At 35.4% G+C, this 23,792-nt stretch overlaps 1 protein-coding gene across 9 annotated transcripts in view; it reads right to left on the minus strand.

Annotated features, from left to right (window-relative positions):
* Window positions 1-2,948: 2,948 nt before the first annotated feature.
* The window catches only part of KIF20B (kinesin family member 20B), a 38,401-nt gene continuing 17,557 nt past the window's right edge, over window positions 2,949-23,792 (minus strand). For 4 of the 9 annotated variants that reach the window (XM_054832705.1, XM_054832703.1, XM_054832704.1 and 1 more), the window contains 18 exons: window positions 23,633-23,694; window positions 23,303-23,422; window positions 21,544-21,709; window positions 16,414-17,629; window positions 15,619-15,757; window positions 14,455-14,577; window positions 13,906-13,966; window positions 13,190-13,315; window positions 12,787-12,923; window positions 11,624-11,779; window positions 10,718-10,894; window positions 9,967-10,131; window positions 7,993-8,115; window positions 7,329-7,532; window positions 7,036-7,119; window positions 6,143-6,290; window positions 4,461-4,603; window positions 2,949-3,138 (listed from right to left, as the gene is read on the minus strand). In XM_054832705.1, the coding sequence (XP_054688680.1) occupies window positions 3,061-3,138; window positions 4,461-4,603; window positions 6,143-6,290; window positions 7,036-7,119; window positions 7,329-7,532; window positions 7,993-8,115; window positions 9,967-10,131; window positions 10,718-10,894; window positions 11,624-11,779; window positions 12,787-12,923; window positions 13,190-13,315; window positions 13,906-13,966; window positions 14,455-14,577; window positions 15,619-15,757; window positions 16,414-17,629; window positions 21,544-21,709; window positions 23,303-23,422; window positions 23,633-23,694 (3,428 nt within the window). In that variant the 3' untranslated portion in view covers window positions 2,949-3,060. The remainder of the gene's footprint in view (window positions 3,139-4,460; window positions 4,604-6,142; window positions 6,291-7,035; window positions 7,120-7,328; window positions 7,533-7,992; window positions 8,116-9,966; window positions 10,132-10,717; window positions 10,895-11,623; window positions 11,780-12,786; window positions 12,924-13,189; window positions 13,316-13,905; window positions 13,967-14,454; window positions 14,578-15,618; window positions 15,758-16,413; window positions 17,630-21,543; window positions 21,710-23,302; window positions 23,423-23,632; window positions 23,695-23,792) is intronic. The other 5 variants (XM_054832709.1, XM_054832702.1, XM_054832710.1 and 2 more) reach the window with 3 other exon arrangements.

Raw genomic sequence — 23,792 nt, forward strand, 5'->3', positions numbered from 1 at the left:
AGGTTTTCATATAGCCTCCAGATAGCTCAGCAAAACTGGTAAAATTTTAGTAAATACAAGAACTTAGAAAAATTGGCAATACAGATAGAAGCGGTAGCATTCCTGAGTGTCATAGTGGCTTGACTAAGTTGAGAGATTCTACTTCCCAGTCACTTGCACAGATAACTAAACTGGAATTTACCAGAGTAACTGAAATAAACTCTGTTAAATCTTTTGTCACTTGTCATTTACCCATGAAATCAGAAAGAAGTTTAAGTTATTTGTTATGTTTGATAGGGAGAAGAACAAACACTATCAATCAGCGATTTCAGAGATGTCAAATGGCTGAAGATATTTCTATTACTTTCCACACATTTGAATCAATAAAGAAATCATACATGCAACAATCAAGTAATTCAGCATTCTTTCAATCCTGCATTTACCTTGCAAATGTTTTTTGGTTAAATAAGAGCTATAAGGTCATTTGATGATTTAATGATAAGCAATCAAACTGTCATTCAAGGCAATGCGATGGCATATGAATTTCACTGCAGGCAAGTGCAAGGTCATACACAATAGAAGCAACAATCCAGCTAAACAGGCACATGCTGATGGGTTCTAAAATTAACTGAAACTGTTCAGAAAAAACAAGAAGGGTCAAGATGAACAGCTGCCTGAGAACATCTGCTAAAAATGGAAAACACAGACATAATGAAAGACAAAGAATAAATATTCCAAGTACTGTCCCATTGTTTAAGACTGTTACGTGACTTCACCTTGTATATTTACTGTCTTCAGCTATGAGACTTCTGTAAAACAAGCAACTTGCACCTATGTGAGGTAAGAATCTTCACTGCTGTGCTCTTCTGCAGCCCTGAAAGAGATCAGTCCAGATATCTAGACCACAGATAGCAGAAAACAGAAGATCTGGGTAAAGACAAAAGGAGCTCAAAGTGTAAAATCCTACCTGTGAAGAGATATTGAATGACATTGCATTTATTTTTCATTTAGAATCTGACTATCACCAGGATTTTACATTTTTCTATTAGAATGGAAAGAGGGAAGAAAGAAGATGGCAATACCAAGCATGATCTAATGAAAACGAAATCTAAGTTCTTATTTTACAGACAGAAGACGAAGACAAAAAGTTGAAGCAATGGAAGAGCTGAATGACTTGTGAATCAGGCTCACTTTGCCACTTTCAAGGTGGCAAGAACAAAACATCAATCAATCTTTAAGGACAAGATGCAGAAGACTATTGGGGTACAAACCTGTTTTAGAGCTGGGAAACTAGAGAAGCAAATTAGTTTGAGAATCTGATCTTACAAGTCAGGATCTACAGAACTGAACTGCACTTTATCCTTATGAAAAGACATTCCACACTCAGACAAGCTACTGGAGAACAGTAGAGAAAACCATATCAGAGTTTGTTGCCACTAAACGGACTCAACATTGTCATCCACATTAACTTTTATGTGACTATAGCTTAAAAGGAAAACCACTTTTGCTAAAGAAATTACTAATGATCATTTTTAGATTGATTTGCATTTTTAAAGGTAACATTTGTTAAAGCTAAACTGCAACAAGTCGCTTTTTTCTTTCAAGAAAAACAATTTTAATCTCATGTTTGATAGAAGAAAAAAAAATCAGATTGACTCATTGACACAAACAAGAGACAATACAGAACAGCAGTCCAAGAAAACAATCAATCAAAAAATGCTTATAACTTAAGTTATGGAATCATTCCTGAAGGACAGTAAGGCTGCAGCTGTACTATCAAAAAGGAGTAGCACTTATCTGGCCGTACGAGCAAACTATTACTGCCTCTACAGACCAACTGGTTGTTGCTGATGAACCAGTATGGCTTGGAGAAGGGGGAAAAAAAACCACCTCAGACTGGATGTTGAGAGAGAACTTCTGAAAAATTTTGTGGTCAGGCCAATACCAAACCTCAAAAGGCAATCTTATAAAGAAGACACTCTTCCTATGGTACTAAACACTATGTATGTGCAAAACAGATTAATAAGGAACTCTTTGAACAGAAGGATACCACAGAATCATAGATATGAGCGTGAAGCAGACCAGAATGCAGTAATAATTGTTTTTACTTGGACTATTGTATTATTTCAATGTTGTATGGTTGGCAGTCATTTAAGAAAATAAAAATAAGGAAGTTGCATGAGCAAGAAGTTAGAGTAAACAATCACTTACTGGGATTGTCCTACTTCATCCATGTTAAGAGCAGGTCTTTGTCAAAGTAATCTCAGCTCTTTCTGAAAGACAACCAGTAACTGTTCTTCAAACACCACAACATCCTATGAAATACCGTCATTGTCTGCAGCTTAAGTAAATGCTACATTGATGAAACCAAGTATTTTAAATGCTTATTTAGTCATTGATTATAAGCTGAAACCTTAGTCTATAAGAAGTAGCTGTTCTAGTTGAGCAGAACCGGTGGATGGTTAGAATAAAATGTCAAATGTCTATCAGAGTGGGTCACTTCTAATAGCAGGTTATAGATATTTATGGCTATTGTAATCCCCAAAGAATATTATGCTTATAAAACTACCTAATTTAGAAGAGTAAATACAAGACAGTTAAAACCACACAAATGATGAAAAACATCGTATTTCTCCACACAGTGCCAACTCCTTAATTTTGTCCCTACACAGAATTTTTTTTTAAATCTTTTTTTAAGAATTTGAGGATGTACATACAAGTTTAACGTGTACTCACTTTTTCCCCCCCACTCAAAGTTATGGTAGGTGTGGTAGGTATACTGGCCACCTGAAAAAAAGCAACTTAAACCATTCTGCACAGGCATAGTTCTGACTGCACAACAGGTAAATTATAAACACTTCCATAGACACCATTCCCCAAAAAAAGATTCAGACACAAACTTTCTTGAACAGTATTTCAGCTTTAATGGAGTCATAACTGGAAACCATCAGAACAATTAAATACATCTATATACAAACTTCAGAGCATGACTAATTATCTATTACTTCCTATATACAATCAGCTGAAATAATACAATGGAAATATGCCCATACTAGGACATACAAACATGCTTTTGCAAGATTATCTAGCAGTTTTTGATCGTAGCCGTCGCTTGATGATTAGATGATCACTTTCCTTCTCTCTTTGTTCTACAAAGACCTGAAAAAGATGGTATTTCAAGAGTTACTCAGCATTTCTTCACAGACAAGTGACATGCACCTCTAGAAACGTGCAACCAATAACATGTTTTTTTCCAGAAGCTGTTTTCAGAATGAAATTTGCCTGTTATCTTTTAGTCAGAAGTCTCCAGGATAGAGACACCATTTTAGTGCATCATAATAAGTAACAAACACCAGGAATATATGAAGTTCTGGTTTTGCTGAAACAAATACCAAAGTCCAAAGAAAAACGTGGTCTGAAAGCAGCTCTCACTTCTAATGTCTCCTACTCATTTACTGAAACAGGAAGTGTTCAGAAAATATATTTTTAGCTTGAATTCCTTTAGTTTTCTCTGACTTTCCCAGGATTCAGTCTTTTATTTTCCTTTCACTTCCAAGCTTCTTAGCTTCTTTTGCTCTGCATTTCTGTCATTTTCTTCACCCTCCTATGGACAGGATTTTGGTTTCTGCCTCATCCATTCACAGAATTTACAGAAAATGCAATAGCATATCTCAGAATGGGCAAACACTCACCATAGCAATGGCAAGAAAGGACTGAACAGAATAGATGTACTTCCAACAGAGCATGACTATGCTCAGCACTATAGTTAATCTCAAAACCATAAAGTTGGATTTCAGAAACAATACATCAAGCCCTGGCCTATAAGTTCTTTATAGGCTTGGCTTAGGGCAGGACAACTGATGAACACCCAGAAGGCTATCTAAACTGTGCTTTGAAAACCATGGATGTATACGCATCCTAAAGTAACCCAAATATCAGTGGACATGAATAGAATCAGAAATTACCTTAGGTAATTACCTTAGCCCTACAAAGTTAATTGTACATGCAGACCTTTATCTTTAGTGTTTTAATCATGCTATTCCAAATCTATGGATCCCTTAATGGTCTTTATTTCTAGCCTCCCTTTATGTTACACTTAAATGAACACCAACTATGGGAAAAACAAATTAAGACTCAACTCCTCTAAGTAGAGGAAAAAGTAATCCTCCACATACCACAACAAACGTATCTATGAATCCAAATGTAAAGATATCTCCATGATTGCTGTATAATCTATACAGTAAGTCAGCAGTCAAACACAGAGAAGATAAGTGAGAAAACGGAGAAAATTAAGTAAAACAGCAGGAAAAAAAGACCAAAAGGAATGGTTAGGTAGAATCAAGAAATAAGTCGGTACTTTCAAACCTTTTCTGCAACTTAATTAGACCTTCAGGTTTGTTCTGTCCCCTTAATATCTTATTTTAAGCCAAGATTACAGAAATACATTACAGTGAACAGAACAGTAACCTGTAATCACTTACTGAAGAAGCAGGGATATCTAGAGGGGAAGAAATGTCAGTTGAATACAGCTTTCTCTTAGCTCGTTTTGGCTTGAGCTCGTTTTCTTTGATACTTTCTGGTTCTGCAGATTTGGGAGAGCTTATTGTTGCAATCAACTTCTTTGCTAGAAGAAAAATTTTATCGTAAATCAATGTCATATTGGTTTTGTGAGCCTCAAAATTAAGGAATAAAGCAAGCATTATTTAAAACAGTTTAAAAATGAAGCAGATGTAGTCTGAAATTTAAATGTAAAAATTCAGAAGTGGTATTTGACTACCACAGTTTCCTATAGCTGGAAATAAGTTTCCTATAGCTTCAGATGCAAAATCTTAAAGGACACATTTAAATAGCACATCAGAAAATCAATTACGATTCAGGTTTCACTCAAAGTTAAACACATAAATAGGGGTTGAACAACAGGCTTAACTTCTTTGTGCTGACAGAAGCACAAGGTAGAGTCAATTTTCCCTATATACTTGTATAGCTTTATCAAATTAGTATTCGCTCTATAAAGAGATGAGTGTATGCATATGTATGAGCTAGAAGGAAAAAAGAAATCCCGAACATTACTAAGTTTTGCAAAAGAGGAAAAAAGACACAGGACATGGTAATAAGGGTTACAAACAGGAACTCGTTTGCTCAAATTAAGTATTTTCAGGTTGAAATTTTAAAGTAGTTTGAATTTGGCTTCCATTGATAATGATGTGTTGTCCTCCTGGAATCAGCCTGGCAAACCAGGAAAATTTGAAAAATCCCATCATCTAGACTGTCTTATAGCAGATAAGATGTACTCTGTAGCAAGTCAAGTTTTCAAGTTGATACAGAGATCTTAATTTTAACTGTCCACAATGAGTAATGACTGATCTTGTTTTAACCAAGCAAATAATAGTGCCTTTTAGAATTTAATGCTGGCGACTCCTCGTGTTCTCTGATAATTTTAATCTTTTGTTTTTAAAACCACAGTAACTCAGAGATCATGTCTTACTGTAGGAAAGAATAAAAATACATTCTGCAATGGAAAGGCCTAGCAGTTAATCTTCCCAAGGCTGTGCTTAAACTTAACGAAATCCATTAATTGCTTCATAGTCAGTTTATTGAAGTTTTCAAAATATTTTCATGAGACTTGGGCTTTTAGATTCTGTAGAACTAATCTTTCCCTCCCATGTATGTACATCAAAAATCACTAATACATTTTCCACAGAAACAAAGCAGGGCAGGAGGAAGAGGGATTGCTTATAAAGCAAGGTAAGATTTGGAGTTTGGATTCAGCTGTTGATTTTTCTAGAGCAGTAAGGCAAGTTTCTGAAATTGCCTTTAACTGTTTTACTGTAAGCAAGAACAAAGTAACTCAGACATTGAGCTTAACAGTTATCATTGCTTTTATGATAAATTTACATGCACATATTCCACACTGTGGCTTTTCATTCCACCTGGTTTACCTTTCACACTTAACCTAAACTTTAGAACTGTGTGGTCCTTGCAATCAAGACAGCCTTTTCTACTCTGCAAGATTCAATATCGCAAGCCCCAGTTCAGACTCCATTACTTCATAAATGAACGAACAACTTAATGCAGCAGACATGTCCTTTAATAGCAGAAAAAAAAAAAGTCATTCACCAATGCCCAGAGAACATGGAATAAGCCTTATTTATTCTGTACAAACCTTTAGAGTGAATAATAGTAGGAGAACTTTGGAAAAAATCTCCAATTTTTTGTAGTGTTCCATCTTTCTTTTTAGCTGACTTTTTACTTGAAGTAGATTCTTGCTTTCTTAAGGAGTATTCTTTCCTAAATGACTGCGTAGTAGACACCTGTCCAGAAAGACAAGATCATTGTTTAAGTTGCAAATTGACTTATCTTCAAGTTTAATTCTATTTTATTTGACTTCAATGTTATTTTCAAGCTGACTTCTGTTCATTATACTAATGATGCTACTGCAGCAAGCAGTATAGAAAACCTCATTTTATACTCAGAAGAAAAAAAAATTCACAGAATACATTTAAGGGCACAAATAATATAGGAAACAAATAATATCTTTTAAAAAAAAGTAGATTCAGAGTTGTAGAGTATTTCATTAGACAAGCTGTTCTAGTTATAAATAAAACAGGAGGAAACTGATGGGGAAAAATCTACTAACCCTCTGAACTAGCCCAGGTTACTACTAAGTAAGTAAAAGTAACTTAAGTTACCTACAATCATATTTTATAGTTGTCATGCATATAGATGAAGTAAAACTAAGGTTTATGTCAAAGGCATTGCCTATAACATCACCTCTACCAACAGTATGTTCAAACTAGTCTTCGTAACTACTCAATATGCAACATCCTTCCCTTTGAATCACTGTACACTGTAGCTAGTACGCATTCTTGGCAAATGCAGACTTACTCTCTTTGGTTAGCTTATGTTGTCTTCCTACTAAAGTCTATTAAGTGTTTAAGAATCCTATTCAAGTATATAAAAAAAGGATAAGATATTGCTGCATAATGAGAATGTTTGCTCCTTTCACAAGTCCACCTTTACAGAAAAGGCCAAACTAACTTCAAAAACAGAACAAACCCAAACCATTTTCTTGTTGCTTGTAGATGGAGAATTAGTCACAGCAAGTTTTGCATTTTTCTTGTTCGCACTTTTCACAAAATCCTAAGAAAATAAGTATGACAAATTGTAACCAGGATTCTTCTAGAAAGAACAACAATTATTACAGGAGGGATAAAAGGTTTAAATATACCCTAGATACATCCCTAGGATCTCAGTGACAATCAGAAGTTAAAGATAGGATTTTAATGAATGATCAGAGTAATACATTGAAAAACTGCCCAAGATATTTTGTCGGTTGGTCTAGGTCATACCTCATCCATCTCTTCACTCTTCCTTTTCTTTCTTGGCTTAAGCATCTTAACTGTAACTGGTAAGGTGCTGCCCTGGTGCTTCACCTCTATCTTATTGGGTTGCAGAGGTGTGAACTGGATTTCCATCTCTGGCTTTGGAAACCGACTAGCTTTTCCATTTTCTGTGGACACTTCAGAAGAGTCAAGGACTATTTCTGCATGGTCCTGCAAGCATATGGAAATTAAAAAAAAAAACCCACAAAACAAATAAAACCCCCGAGTTTTAAAATAGCTAGATTTAAAAAAGCTGTAATACATATCCCTCCCCAGTGGATTGCAAAGCAAGCATTCCATTTTCCAGCTGTTAGCTTTCAGAATACTTATAATACAAGTGAAGTAGTCTACTTCAACTATAGCAGAGTTTAACTCTTATTTTCTAAAACTGCTTTGTTAAATTTTTAAAGAGCACATAGTTTAAGGAAGATATAAATATTCACGATTATGTTATACAGCTTTTATTTCTACCAAAAGCCACTAAATCAGGTGATCTAATCATCAAGAAAGGGATTTGCAGAATAAAACTTTAGAATTACTCAGGCAACAGGATACATTTTCTTGCCTATTCTGCATTTAGCAATATCTATACAGCTGCATAAAATTTCAAAATTTAAAGTTTGATACCAACCTCACTTAATGAAGAGGCACTGCTAGGACATTGAGATAACGAATAATTCTCTTTAACTTCATCATATCTTACTGGAACACTTTGTCCAGCTACAGGATTAGTCTTGCTTTGTTTTTCCATAAACTGTAAATATTTAGAATGAGTAAGGATTACACTAGACTGTAAACATCAAAATATTTTGAGTTTTCTAAAGTTACAATACAAAAGCTCAAGTGCAGACAGCTAATGAACACCTGGGCTGAAAAAAACCCAGAAGTTTAAGTCAGTAACATCACAATGTGATCATAAGATGTGCCCCGCTGGGTCTCACCAACAATCCACCTAGTTCAATATTCTGCCTCCAAGAGTGGCCAAGAGATGTTATTTAGGGATCACATGCGTGATCCTGGCCACCTTATCATCTGTTCCCTCCGTACTCTCCCAGCACTCTCAGTTGTTGCATTACAAGTGTCAGAAGGTATACCTCTTACAGATTCTCAGAGCATCCATTTACAAATACATTTATGGATTTCTACTACAAGTTTTTCTAATTCCTGCTGACAGTATCTGTTTCTGCTACCTTCAGAAGATTACTAGCTGCTTCATACAGCAATGTGCTATTTTAACTGTTTAAAAATTATCTCCTGTTAGTTTCATCAAGTGCTGCTCAGTTCTTGCAGGATTTTAGGAAGGACAGTTCTGCCTTTTGTTTACCCACCAAATGATTTTGTAAGCCTCAGCCCCATAACCCTCCAGCAGCCTTAACCTCTCCTAATCAGGGTGTCAGCTTCTTAGCCTCTCCTCACAAAGCAGGAGATACATATCACCTTGATCACTTTAGTTTTTCTTCCTTATCCCCACTACATCTTTTGTGAAAATTATTTGACTTCCCCCCCAAAACTTTACTGCATTCACTTCAACGCCACAATGACAGTTTCTCACACAATAATCCTGCTAGTAGCCTCTCCTTGTTTGTAACATCACGTATTGTTGCTCCTGGCTTGAGGTAACTACTTCAGCACCAACTGTTTACAACAATTCTTCTCTATAGCTAATTTTATGGTGCTTTCTTTGCTGCTATTACAAAGCTGTATAAAGCAGTAACTCTTCTGAAATCTATTCTGTCCTCCCTCATACATCGCAATCTATATGGCGCTAGCTGAATTGACAAAGTAGCCAGAAACTAGCCAGGCTTATTTGGCAGCAGACAAGAAAGAGATGAAAAGATGCATTTTGGCATTCAGTTCAATTCTGCAACAAGAGGAGAACAGCAGCCAGGGGAGGGACTGCTAGGAAATCCATGTTCAGCCCTGTTCATTATGAATTAGCAATGGAGCCACATAGCATTAATTTGGTTTAGCAGAAGAACTGCCTCATAAAATACTGCTCACAACGCACACAAGGGGTCAGTCAGAACCAGAAGTCTCAGTACAGTTGCAAGCCTTTTAATTTTTGTTCAGAAAATATGCAAAGTTGATCTTGTCGTTGTGAAAACTTCAAATATTGGTTTGGTTTGGTTTTAAGTGGGCCACAAGGTATTGCTTTGTTCTTGTGAACCCCCCATATAGGCTGGCACCTCTAGTTACAGAATCATCTCTATTACCAAACCATAGGTGATATCATGAAAGTTGTTTGAGCTGACATCCCCTTAACACTGGCATAACCAAACTGAGATGACACTACAAATACTATGTCTTCAAATCTCTAGAACCTGGATTAGTTAACTAGTTTTTTCCCCCAGGTATAAAAGTTGTATAATGTAAAGAGAAGTGGTATTCTATTAACTAAAGTATTCTTTTTCTGAGAGCAAGCGTGAAAGAGGGAGAGAGAAAAAAATGAACAAGAACTCAGAACTGAAGATATAGTTAAAGTATGAACTATGAAAAGTAACTTTTGGGAGATTCCCAATGCTGCTGAAATATATACAGAGAAAATAACAGAAGTTATTAACAACATATCATTAGTACATACTTTCTATAAATATAACAAACATACCTCTTTGTTTACAGACTGCACTATTTTATCTTGTCCTTCTTCAGGTAAAGGTATTTCTGCCAAAGACTGAGGACTTTCATAGTTGATGCGTTGTTTCATTTCCTTTATAAAGTCTTCTTTCTCAGCCAATTGTTTTCTTAGTTCTTCTATATCAGTTTCCTTATCCTATAATAAACATAGCACAAATTGCATGACTGGCAAAAGACATTAACATATACACAAACATCATTATGATTACTTGGTAACATCAGTTTTAGAATTGCAGGCTACAACAGTCAGCTATCCAACAAAAAGCCAAAAATTTAATGTAAGAGTGGCCACTATCTAAAGTGATGAAAAGTCATATAACAACCTGGGAAAACATAATGTAATTCTTTTTATTTTACTCTACTTGTATAGAGTTGTTAGGATTTCACCTCCTGTTTGTTCATGAAGTCCTTGATGTTGTGAGAAAGGCAACAAATGTGATAATTGTTTCAGATTTTCAGTCCAACTTTGCAATCAAAGCATGAAATAGACTTGAATATTTATTTGAACAAATAAATATTTTGAAATTTCAGTTACTGTTACAAATTCAGTTTCAAAAAAAGCATAAATAAAGCTTTTTTTAAATTAGTTGCAATTGGTTTCAATATGTCAGTGTTTAAGAATAAAAAATAGAGCCAAAATGCACAGAGCAAGTGTAGTGTTTTGCAGAACTAATGGATAAAAACAAAAAAATAATCACACAGAAATTAAATATAAATATAACCTTTTCTGAATCCTTTAGTGCCGCCTGTTTTAATGCTGCTATTTCTTTATCTTTTTGTGTGGTGTTAGAAGCCAAAGTCTTGAGCTGTACTTCCAAAGCTTCAACTAATTTATCTCTTTCTTCACGCCACTTTTGAAGATCATTGTCCTTTTCTACCAGCTGTGCAGCAAGTTTTTCCTAAATGGGGAAAAAAATAGGTTAGAATTGAACACCACTTCTACACACTATCTGAACTGCTCTGATAGTTTAGTTTCACATAGTTAGTACTATTTTACTGCCTTCGTAAACTTGAGAGCTTATGTAGATCTTAAAAAGCTCACACAGAACTAGTTTCATTAGAAATCTGCAAAAGGAAGCCATGCTTCAGTTAGAGTAAAAATACTGACGGTTTTAACCAAAAATTCTCTTCAAAAAGAGTATAAATATAGATACAGATTTTCTAACTGGAAAGAAACTTTTTTTTTAAATCAACTTCTACTTCTTGCTTTTTTTCTTCCTTCTAAAGCCTCATAAGCTTTTTTTTTTTTTTAAATAAAAAAGCCAAGCAACAAATCTTCTATTTCTAAGTATGTTTTCTCAGCTTCATTAAGTAGTAATTCATACTTATTGGCATTTTTACACACAATATAAAGTTTGAAGAATTCATAGTGAGCTGGTGGTGGTAGAATAGAAAGGAACAGACATGTTAACTCTATTACGCACTAAGCTTTTACATTTTGAGATCCTCCTATTCTTCCCTTTTTATATTGAGAAAATCTATCACATGGCAAAGCCTAGATGAAAGTGAGGGGACTTTGACAAAGGCCAGCTACTCTCAAGTGCCCATACTGCTAACACTTAACATGAGATTTGCTCTGTACTGAAGACTTACACTAGAGGACTCTGTTGAGAACTCCAGTCACTTACTATTTCTGCTTGTTGCTTTACATGACGTTCTCTATCCTCTGCAAATTTTCTCATTTCTCTGTTGCGCTGGTTCTCAGCTTCTTTTACTTGACTTACAAGTCCCATTTTTTCCTCCAGCCACTTCTTTCTATCAGTTTGATACTTGGCCTCATTTTCCTATTTTAATGAAATCAGAAATAAAACCATAGGTAGAGATTAAAAAAATTAAAAATCTTAAAATTTAGATTACCGTTAAATGGATTAGTTTCAAAAAGATAACAGAAATACTGGCACAGTTTTACTTCAGCATATTCCCAAATGAAGTTATTAAATTCTCATTAGTTCTTCCCTATTGAAAAAAATTAAGTTTTCAGCACTTCTTATTCAGACTGGCACGTCTTCATGGAGCAGACTATTTTTCCCTCTAAAAATGTTTGGGGTAAGTCACAAACATAATAAAAGTTACATCAAAAGTAATGGTAAAGAGACCCTTTTACAAATTTCCAATCTTTTATGGTGCTTTACAGGATATATTAGAAAACTTGCTTCTACTTTTAAGACTGAAAGGCAAAGAATGTAGTACAGTTTGAATGGCAGGCAGAGATAGTGCATACCTAAGAACACCACTTCAACCCACAGCACATTTGCCTCCTTTGGTATCACAATCAAACTTTTTGTCAGACATTCTCCCACATAAGACAGGAGATACCTCTAATTTTTCTTGGATTGGAAAGTAGACTTTTTTTCCAAACAGCTTTTCAGGTAAGTCCTCAGCCTAACAGGAAGGGCTTACAGGTCATACAGCAAGCACAAGGTCTTGTAAGAATTTGATTCAGTTGCCCAAGCAACTGACAGGAAAGCGGTTCAGAACAGAAATCAGGAGTTGGATAGGTTAAGACAACTGCGAGAGAAGCCCAGCCACAGAAGCACTGTCCAGCACTGTCCATGGTAGCATAACGTAGGGCAGGGTGCACTCCATTATGGGGCATCAGTGATGTTGTGTATTACAGAGACACCGCATCCAGACTTTGCTGCACTGCAGCTTTTAGAGGAGGTTTCCTTTACCAGTATAACAACTCGTCATATCATGCTCTAGCTCTTAAAGATAGCGACAAAAAAAATTTAGACTCCTAATTAAAGCTATGGCTTTAAAACTAAGTATGAATTATATCACCATATTTTACCTTCAGTTCTTTTTGTAGCTTTATTAAGTCTTCATTTTCATTTATGTTTTTCTCTTCATTTTTGCTCATCTTTTGCTGCCAGTCACTACCACTCTGGTTATTCAGCTCTCTATATTTCTGCTTCCATGCTTCCAGTTCTAGTCAGTACACAAAATAAGATTATATAACATCTAGTGTCAAATGCATATTTGACCACATTCACATCCTTCTACTAAAATTACTTGGATTTTAGCTGTGACTACAAAGGGACAACAGAAGCCTGTAACTGTTAGAAGTTTGTTATGTACTAGATAAAATTAATGCCTACGTAACAGTCAACAAATAAAACCAGAAATTTAAAGCAGCTATCACAATACATCCACAACAATTTTGCCTCCCTGCTCCCTTTCCATGGAGACATTACCCAAAACTAATCTGTTGGTCTCTTCTAATTTGACTTCAAGCACTCGATCTTGTTCAATCTGAGTCTGTTCTTGTTCTTCTAACGTCATCCGCATATCTTCAATTATTTTTTCCTTTGCACACAGATCTGAGGATTTGAAAATAAATTTACAGATGAGCCCCCTCCTAGTTCCCACCATTCTCTCCCAAAGTACCTTCATCACAAGTCATTTCCCACATTCCCAGAGATCAAAAGCTCTGTCAGAAATAGAGCATCTCTACTGAACGACTCAAATCCAAAATTCTTAAGTGATTCTCATCAACTTGATTTAGGTGAGCATTTCAGTGTTAATGTCAGTCAGACCATGGCTTGTATTATATGAGAAACTAACCATTATTCAGCTGCTAAATGTTTATCAAATCTGCAGAAACTGTTATTGTGCTAGTTCACGTTTCAGTGTTTGATTTTGTTAAAACACCCAACTAAAATGTCAAATAGATATCAACATTTAATAAGCTAACACTGGTGCAGCAAATCCACACTTTCTCTAGGGCTTATGTTTCTTATTCTGAGACTGTATCTTTGCTTTTAAAGATACCTGCTAATAATGATTCAATAAAAATTAGTTCCCGACTGTAACATTTTAATATCCAGGTTGGAGTTTCTCAGTATTTTAAAATATAAATATACAAGACAATAAAAAAAAAAAAAAAAGAACAATAATGGCTTTTTCTTACCTTTACATGCTTTCTCATACTGCTTGGAGATTTCTTCCAGCTTGTCATTATTCAACTGCTCCTATATTTCACATTGAAAGCAAATTAAAGAAAACATATTGAAAGAAACAAATATACACGTAGAAATGAGTAGCTTTTCATTCTGAGCTTTAATAAGTAATGAATGAAGTATTTAAGACAAACTGTCCAAAATAATTAAGTTTTTCACACAGTCTAAAGGAGCATTCAAGCTGATAGAAAAAATGTTTAGAGGAAGACTTTATTACTAATATATCTAAGTGTCACTAATCAGAATCAGGGTATCTGCAGGTATTAAGTATGTATTTACTAAGCAGATGACTATTTAAAACAATTTAAAAATGTCCTGCAGTGAGAAGTTGTTTAATCATCTTTCTTTCATCCACTCAAACTAATTTCAGCTGACTACTATTTTTACCTTAACCTCTGTAAGACTTCTGTTGCTTGGAAAACTTGCCTCGTTAATTAATTTGAATTAATCCATTAATTCAAAAAAATTAGGAGCAAGTAAAATTTTAAAAGATAAAATACCTTTTTAAGTTGCAGGATTGTGCGCTGTTTGATCCCTAATTCTTCACTAAACTGGCTTTTAGTTTTCTGAAGTTCATTAACTTTATTCCTCAGGGATTTCTCCTCAGATCGCATTGTACACACCTGTAACAATGCACAAAGACAGCAAGCAAAGCTAACATTTAGCTATAAGCCTTTTAAGGTCTCTGGAAGTTATCTAAATAACCAAATACTTCAAGAGTCAAATTTTTGCAAGCATCTTAGCTATATTTCAGGGGCTGGAACTGCACTATACTGTACATCTTTCCTACAGGAGAATTTTTACCATAGAATAGAGTATTATATTTGGCACAGGAAAGAAATAAAAACACAAACACACACAACAAGCCACACACCAGGAAATAGCCTAATCAAGCTACAAATTCAGTTGTCCTTTACAAAAAAAAAAAAAAATTTTGACATGTGATCCCACCCCTTGTTAGTTCTCAAACAGAGGATTATACACTGGATGGTGAGTAGGAAAAGGTCCTCAAATGTTAGGCTGCTGGGGAAGACGTTAATATTTTAAGGCTTAGTTTCAAGCCCAAGTTCTTGCAATAGTATTTTGGATTTTAAGCTCTTGCAATATCCCATGAAGTTCTAAGAAATTCTACTGCTCGGTAACTAAATATTAACAATTAACATTAGTAAAAGTTATTCCATTTTTTCATTTCTTCTCCCCAGCCTTGATAGAAAACATAGCTCATTTTTTAAAAAGTCTCTAGAAGTTAGTGCTTTTCTTTTTTGATTAATCCATCTTTTTCTCCCAGCATTTTCCACAAGCCTGAAGTCTGAGGCTTTGAAGTCAGCATAAATAGCAACATAAGGCTACTGTTGTTACAAAGATTATGAAGTCCTCTGTAACCAGATTAGCCATAGTTTTCAAATCTTTTTCAAGTTTTTATTAATAAAATTTACTTCCCCCCTTCAATATCTGTACTAACCTGTGTTTTGACATCTAGTCTTTAGCTTACAGTGTCAATGACAATGTAACCCAAGATTCACTGTTACTCTAAATGTATCACTCAGAATAACCTTATTATAAATCACGTTTTATATTTCTAGCTTGAGATTTGTGAAAATTGGTTTTAATAACAGAACCCCAAGCATAAATGTACAGAAGACATTTGGCCTACGGTTACCAACCTCTTTTTGTACTTGCTGAATTTGTTTCTTTGCATCAGAAAATTTCTCTTTCAAATCTGTATATTCTTCCTCTTTCCTCTGTAAATCTATTTTCAAACTCTGTACAAGGGTAGAGCTCTCAGAAAGATCTTTACGTAGCCTTGTGTTAGAAATTAAGAGACAAATAACATCAGTGTTACACATCTCAAAGAAACAGCTTTTACACATTAACTCAGGCTCTTTGCTGGTTTTATTCATTAAGACTCTCAGATCTATCAGATCAATGACAAGCTTTACAATTTTACTTTCGGATTTCAGCTTATTATATGGTCCTGAAATAACCAGCTATTACCAAAACCAGCTGTTTACTCCCTAGGTTTTTTTTTTCCTTTCTTCTTTTCCTTTTTATCATTTAGTCCTTTCCAAAGGAAGCATTGCCTGCTTTTATACAAGTTACTGGATATAACATATAATTATATGTCATTTCCTCCAGAAAGGGTAGGCAACATAAAACTATTAGAAATCCCCCCAAAAATTCTTCATATGCTTGCATGCTCTTGTTTTCCCCTACAATAGTTCCACATGATTTAGATCTATATTTTTGAAAGATATACATACAAACAGGTGAGGAAAATACAGTCAACAGAACATGCAAATATAAAATTCAAGTAGTGTATTAAAACTTCTTTAAGAAGTTTGGTTAATAAAGTTGATAAACATGCAAATGCATTACATCAAAATAAACTGATGTTCACATAAGGTAGTTTTAACTTGAGTCTATTCTCAAAGGGCTATGAGTTATCTCTATTTACTTACAATTCTATAGTTTGTATTTGCTCATTCTCATTTTTCTCCTTTTCCTGAAGAGTGTGTTTCATGTTCTCCAAGCTGTTCATCAACTGCACAACTTCCTCCTTCAGATTTGCTTCTTGATCATTTAATTCTTTCATTTTTTTGTCTGAATTGGCACATTTCTCTTGCAGAGCTACTGTATTACTTTCTAGATTTGAAATAAGAGATTCTTTTTCTTTAACTACTACTTCTAACTTTGTTATGCTGTCATCTTTAGCTCTAAAAGCCTCCAAGAGGCATTCAAGCTCTCTTATTTTTCCCTTGTAGCTGGCAGCTTCCTCCTCAAACTGTGCAATTACTCTGTGATTTTCTACAGTCTGTTTTTCAAAATCCTGGGTCGTCTTCTGGATTTGTTCTTGTAACTGATTCACAAGAAGATCTGTTTCCTTTATGGACTGACAATCTTGATTTGTGGTCTCATTTAATTTTATTTGTAGTTGATTATTATAATTCTCAGTGTCATCAAGTCTTTTCTTTAAGTCTTCAACTTGTTGAAGTAGTTCTTGAATCTGCTGACTTTTTTGTGAAGAAGCCTTAACAATATTTTTGCATTCTTCCCAAATGCTTTCAACACTGCAGTGAAAGGAGCTCTCCCATCTCAGATCTGCTGTAGAAGCAGTTTGGGACTGCATGCATACAGGACTCATTTGAGCGCTCTCTGGTTCATCTTTTTGAGAGTCTAAGGAATCCTTTAGATTAATTAAATCAATATCCATAGCATAAGACTCTAAATGATATTTATACAACTCATCTACTTTGGACTGCACTGTTTTAATTTGTAACACTTTATCAATTATGTTTTGTTTGGCACCTGCTACTTCATTATTTAGCTGAATAATCTTTTCTTTTTGTTCCCTATTTATTGTTTTCTGTTTGTCCAATTCAGAAACAATCTCCTGATAGTCAGCTTGACACTGCTGAAGTTCTTCACTTAAGACAGAAGCCCTTTCTTCAGAAGCAGAGAGCTTAAGATGTAAGTTTGTTATCTGCCCACTGAACTCTTCTTTTTTGTTTTTTTCTCTTCTGTATTGTTCTTCAAGTGCAGCTAGCTGACCTTCCAAGGCTTCAGTTCTTTCCTTCGTTGCTAGTATTTCTGCATGGTTCTCAGAAGTATTTGTTTTCATGTATTCAGTTCTCTCTCTCTCTAGAGTGTTATCTTCCCAACTTTCCTTCATGTCTCCTAAAAAACAGAACAACAAAAAAACCCAAACCACCCACACATAGAGCTCAGGTTAATTAAAATCAATAGTACAAGTCGCTAGGAATACTACATAGCAATTACTATACAGAAAATGGTCACCATCTGAAAGCCAGACCCTCATACCATATGGCATTTTGAAGTCTTGAAGTAAAGCCCCCTGAACGGTTTAACATGCAATAGGTGCCTCTTAGGTTTCAAGACATAGCTTGCAGCAAGACGTGTTCAGTAGCCTTAGAGAACACTTTGCCATGGATTTACTCCAGCCTTCTACTCTGTACCACTAGTAGAAAAATCTAGCTAGTTTTACTAATATGTAGTAATACATATGAGCTAGATAACATTCACAGTTCTATCTAGTTCCCACCTTCACTGGGTCAACAATCTCTTAAATATAGCCAGCAATCCCACAGAACCACTTTGGTTGGAAAAGACTTTTAAAATCCTCAAGTTCAACTGTTAATCTAGCACTACCAAATCCAACCACTAAACCGTGTCCCTAAGCAACTTTCTACATTTAGAAGAGCAATGGTGTCATATACTTTTCTGAAAAGTTTTAATTCATTCTTAATACCACGGTACTTTAAAAGTTAAGCTGAAAATCCAGCACAGTTTTTTCCACTTAGTGTTTGGGACCTTCCTCTCTCCCCCCCCCCCCCCAATTGGTTTCTAAACTAGATATAAGGATAACTATTTATGCCCACACCTAATGTGTTGCATGTCAAGTTCTCCCAGAAAGATGTACAACATTCCATCACAGCCTCAAATTTCCATAAATATTTTATTAGCTTAAGACTAGTTTTTCCCCTAAGTAATGAGCTACACTAATTGAAATCACATGCATTTCACCACCTTCAAAATTGACTCCAACTGTATTTCAGACAAGTGTTTTAGAATCTGTGTCCATTTAGTAACATGCATGCTATGTTTTAGTATTAAAATTAAGCCTGACTCTCTCTAAGAATTAGGTCATCACAACTATGCAGTCGAGAGTAATACTATGGATTCTTGTGAGTACTGAAACTACAATAAGGTGGAGTTTAGCAGTCATCTCACTTTGGCACCATTAAGCACACGGGTACATATGTACTGCATGGAAACATCTTCTGAACAGATTCAACAAGTTTTATAGGGTCATTAACTTTGAGTCACTAACAAAGTCATACTGAAGCATTAGCAATGGTGCTTTCCATCTCAATTCAGGTTTTGGTTTTTTGTTGGGTTTTTTCTGATTATTTTTAAAGTGATCAAATTCCATGAGACACTTTTCTTCTTGCTTTTCTGTTTTAATTAGACATATCAAGTGCTCCTGCTAGGTCAGACACAACAGCAACCTTACTTTGGTTTGTAAAGCCATGCTTCTAAATCCTACAAGATCAAAAATTTCATATTGGGAGATAGTTTTTTCTGAATGCCCATTTGTGTAGTCCCAAGAAAACATATCAAACTACAATATTGGAATGCTACATATTCCTCACACTGGACATGAGTTTTACATACTTTACTAAAAGGGGGAGGTGCTGAGGTGTCTTAAGACATATTTAATCTAAGGTGGCAAGACAAAAAAAGTAGCAGAGCTTAGCCCAACACCTATAGCGATAAGGGTATGATCATTCACAAGAGGATTTAGAAGCGATCTGGATGCTTTGTACTGAGAACCACAATCATGCAGCAAAGCAGGATAAATATTAATGTAACAAGATACATGATATGCAGTCCAGAAGCTTTTATGCAAGAAATACTAAGAAAGAAAAAGCCCCACCCCAAAACACAGGAGGCAAGTCCTAGACAAGAATACAAAAACCCTGAACTTCAAGACAAGATAACCTATCTTCTCCCAAAATAAACTTTGGTCATAGGCCACTAGCATATGTAAATTCTATGAGAAAGCCACCGCAGTGTAGCTGTGCTCATTGTTCTGTTGTGCAGAGCACATTTAAGAAGTATATATGTGTATCAATAAGTTTCATGATTATGGAGCATTTAACAACTGTTTTTAAATCGGATGCCTTATATTCTCAATACCCACAAAGGAAACATATTTAACATGACTAAAATAGCCTGTTCTTCCCAACAGAAAAGTTTCAGTGCTGACATTACTTGGCACTGTTAGTTACCCACTTTAATTTCTTGTTTGAGAAGAGCTATCACTTTTCTACTTTTTGTTTGTTTAAATAAGCTTCAATCATGAGATAACAAACCTATTACTATCTATTAGATTCATTGATATATATCATCTTCATTTCCCACTCCCTTCCAGTAACATTTATATAGTTGGCACCATCAAACGGTCATGCTAGCATCCAATATTCATCCCAACCAAAGGTGGTAGAGACAGATCAGAGATGCAGAAGCTTCTCTTAAGACAGACTTCAAATGACTCTTATTTGAACCAGTTGTATAAATGTCAGAAATGCCTTACTGGATCACACACCATCAGTTCACCTAGCCTAATATTTACCTCCTTTTGCTACTGTTGGTAGGCCCAGCCACTTCCTACAGACCTTTCCTGACATAGAACAGCTGGGAATGTTGGAGGAATATGAGACAATAAATCCCTGCTTAACCCTTTCAGTATCTATGTATGAATCTGTTGGCTGTTAGCTTGTCTAACCACTCCTGGAATCTGAAAATTATCTGCCTCTCCCACCTTCTATGGTAGCAAGTATTAGAAGTTCACTACCCACTGCATGAAGTGCTTTGTTGCATAAACTTAAACTGATCTTCTACTAGATTGAGTGTTCCCTTGTTCTTTCACTGCAGAAAGTGATGAATGACAGTCCAGCATTCAGTTTATTCACCATCTGTATCCCCAGTTTTCTGTGATCATGTGAATTTGGCAAGTCTCCTTTTAACATGTTTTATCCCTCGTTATTAATACAGATATTTTCTGCTTCCCATTTGTATTTTTATTTCTCTTTTTCTATCCAATCCTCATCCAAACAATGCCTGAACGATTTTCTTCCTTGTACTTATTCTGCAGGAGGAAGGCAGGAAAGTAAGGGACAAAGGGAAGACCTTTCATTCTCCTTTCTCATATGTTTTCCATAGTTCTATGAAGAATTGAAGCCCAGCTGTGTCCTGAAGTCAAGTTACAGGCAGGCAGATCTTACAAATATCATTCTGCACAAGTTAGTCCCATATAGCTCAATCTCACAGATTAACAGACTTATGAAATGGATAACATAAGTAATGGTGTCCTTTTAAGTTTCACCCTTATCCTTGAAGGTCTTCAACTGCAACTAGTTTATTCACCTCATTCTAAAAAGACTGGTAAGCTCACAGACAAAGCAAGGAAAGCAAAAAAGATGGTAAGCGCAAATGTGATAGCTGCACAAAATATACCATCCATGGACTTAAAATAATTTTACTTCCATTCAAGTGGAAAGCTTTTCTCCTTTGCCAGTACCGTCACCTTGACCAGAGCTGGTACGTTCACAGCATGAATACAGAATGAAACATCAGGTTTCACAGCACATACTCTATGACTGAACAATAAGTCATTGACACCTTTGAGGCTTGCTTAGGCAATTTTAAAAAACTTGAGCAGGAGATGCTACTTGTCCAGCAACAGCAAGTTTAGTACAAAACCTACTGTTAAGAAATTGCTTAAGAACTACAGCTGAGCCTGCAAGTACATTAACAGATAAGAAAAAGCAGCAGAAAGGAAAGAGTCTAAAAACTAACTTTTATTTTAAGCATTTAGGAGTGAACAATATAGGACCTTCTGCAAAACAGATGGTATTTACATAGCAGTTACTTCCATTTACAGTTTAACACAGTAGATTTTCTCCTCATAACATAATATTTACGCTTCACAACTTTTTGCTTCTGTTCTCGAATAGTAATCGAGTTTTTTTGGAAGACCCCCTGTTGAGTGATGGTAGAAATTGTACCTTTCTTTGTAGGTGGCTCTTCTTCCACAGTAGGCTTATTTTCAAAGCAACGCTTTTTTCCCACTTCCAATATAGTTTCCTCACAATCCTTGAATTGTCTGCTTTCAATCACTTCATTAGAGTTCTTTTCTGCTAATTTTCCTTTAATGGTAGTTACAGTGTTGTCCTGGTTAAAATAAGATCAATTACATGGAAGTTTTACAAAGTGAGCACTTAAAAAGCTTAGTAATCTTTTATACGCAAATATTTTTACAAAGCTACCTGGGTAATATGTATCAGGGTTGTCAGACAAACAAGTCAGTTACTTAAACAAAAAGCAGGTACACCTTTAGATACTAGTAAGCACAATGCTCTGCGCTGTACAGAAAGCGGAGCAAGAGACTAGGAGGCTACAAAATGCAAGATTTGCACATAAGAGGAGTTTGTTTACCACCTGAAAAAAGTTTCCAGTGTCAAAAGAGTTGATGAAATTTCTGATTTGTTCAAAGGGCAAATGATCAGCTCTACAAGTTCGTCATTTTCTTGTCATAGTTGGTGGAGTCGGAAGTTTTAACCACTTTCAAAGCCACAGATCATTTTTATCATGACAGATCTGATGCAATTTAAAAGCCTGGTCAGTTCTGTCATACATACTTTAGACTATATATTTGACTAAGAATAAAATTTCTTTACTTGCAAGATGACACAAGTGGCAAGCCACACTGGTTGCCAAGGACCAGTTACTCATCTTTAAGTACTGCATTTAAAAAAAAAATCTATAGAACAGACTTGAGGTTTGTGATCATGTTTTAAGCCTCATATTACATAGTCTCATAGAAACACTGGACAGCATTGGAGCCTTGCTCTTGGAAGGAGTAGTAAAAGAAAGCAGTCATTACAACTCTCATCACTCTCAGAGCATTCATACTATTGAGAAGTTAAGTTGCTGTAGGGCAGAGAGAGGGAATGGAAGATTAAGTATGGTCAAAGCCTTACTTTTATAGTGGATGAAAGAAATGGATCAGAATGCTGACCAGGTTCCATTTAAAATGTTCTCAGAACTACCACAGGTTATTGGACATCTGGCTCAAAAAACCCCACCCACCCCTAACTGCACTTTTTTTTTTGTAATCAGTAGACCAGCCAGTTGTAAGTTTCATTAATCACATCAAAAGCAGAGATACCCTGGCCATCCACTCTTAGTTCAAACTCTGCAAAAAATATTCATATTATTGCTCTTCCTTTGAGTGTGTGTACATGGTGATAGTGGGTAGAACACACTGATTTTTGTCACCAATTCACACAATAACCGTCTTTCTCACATTACTAACTTCTAACTTCAATTAAATTTGACCTTTTGCTGCAGCAAAGCCTCCTTTCCTTCCTCTTCCATTCAGGCAATAATAAAGAGGCAGTGACGCAATCCCTCTATTCCCAGTGTTTAAGTCCTCCCAGTTTCAATGGGGTTTGGTTTTGTGGTTGGTTTGGTTTTGTTGTTGGTTTTGTTTGGTTGTTGTTTTGTTTTCCTTTAGAGGGGCTCTTCAGAGTCTCATCTACAGTCCTCCAATAATTCCAGATCGCTGCTTCTGAAAGTCCTATTTTTCACATACACACACCCACACACATTTTAACTTGACACTGAAGCTAAACTTCACCTGCTACCATTTCAAGCAAGTAGTAATTACTTACAGAAAATTTCAATTTTCCAAAATAGTTAAGTCCGTTATAAGCATAGATTTAGATTTTTCATATAAAGAAAATTGAGATGTCTAAGACTTACATAGTCTTTTACAGTTTCTTCTAAATGAGATATCAAATCTTGTAGTCTCATAATAACATCATCTTTTTGCTCCACAATGTCCATTAGTTCTTGAATTCTTTTATTCTGTGTATTCATTTTCTTGGAAAAGAAAGAATAGTAGTTTAGTCAGTGTTAAATTGTTGAACTATACCATGTATTTAGAAGCAAGATCAGTTAAGCTAAGCTTGGTACAAAAAAAAAAAAAAAGAAAAAGAAAAAGCTAGAAACATACTATAATAGCATTTTAAGCTATTGGAATTTTGTATTAGAGCAAACAATTTTGCACAAGTGTTTCCTTGAATGAGTTACCTCAGTTGCTTCTTTAAGCTGCTCAGCGGACTCATCCAATTTAATCATCTGCATTTCAAAGTCTGTAACAAGAAAAGAAGCCTGCATCAAGCAAGCACCCATTACATAGTTTACACAGTAACCCATTTTTCCAGATCTTCTGGTACCTCAGTAGCTTTTG

This window comes from Grus americana, chromosome 7 (assembly GCF_028858705.1).
Source record: "Grus americana isolate bGruAme1 chromosome 7, bGruAme1.mat, whole genome shotgun sequence".
Taxonomy (NCBI): Eukaryota; Metazoa; Chordata; class Aves; order Gruiformes; family Gruidae; genus Grus; species Grus americana.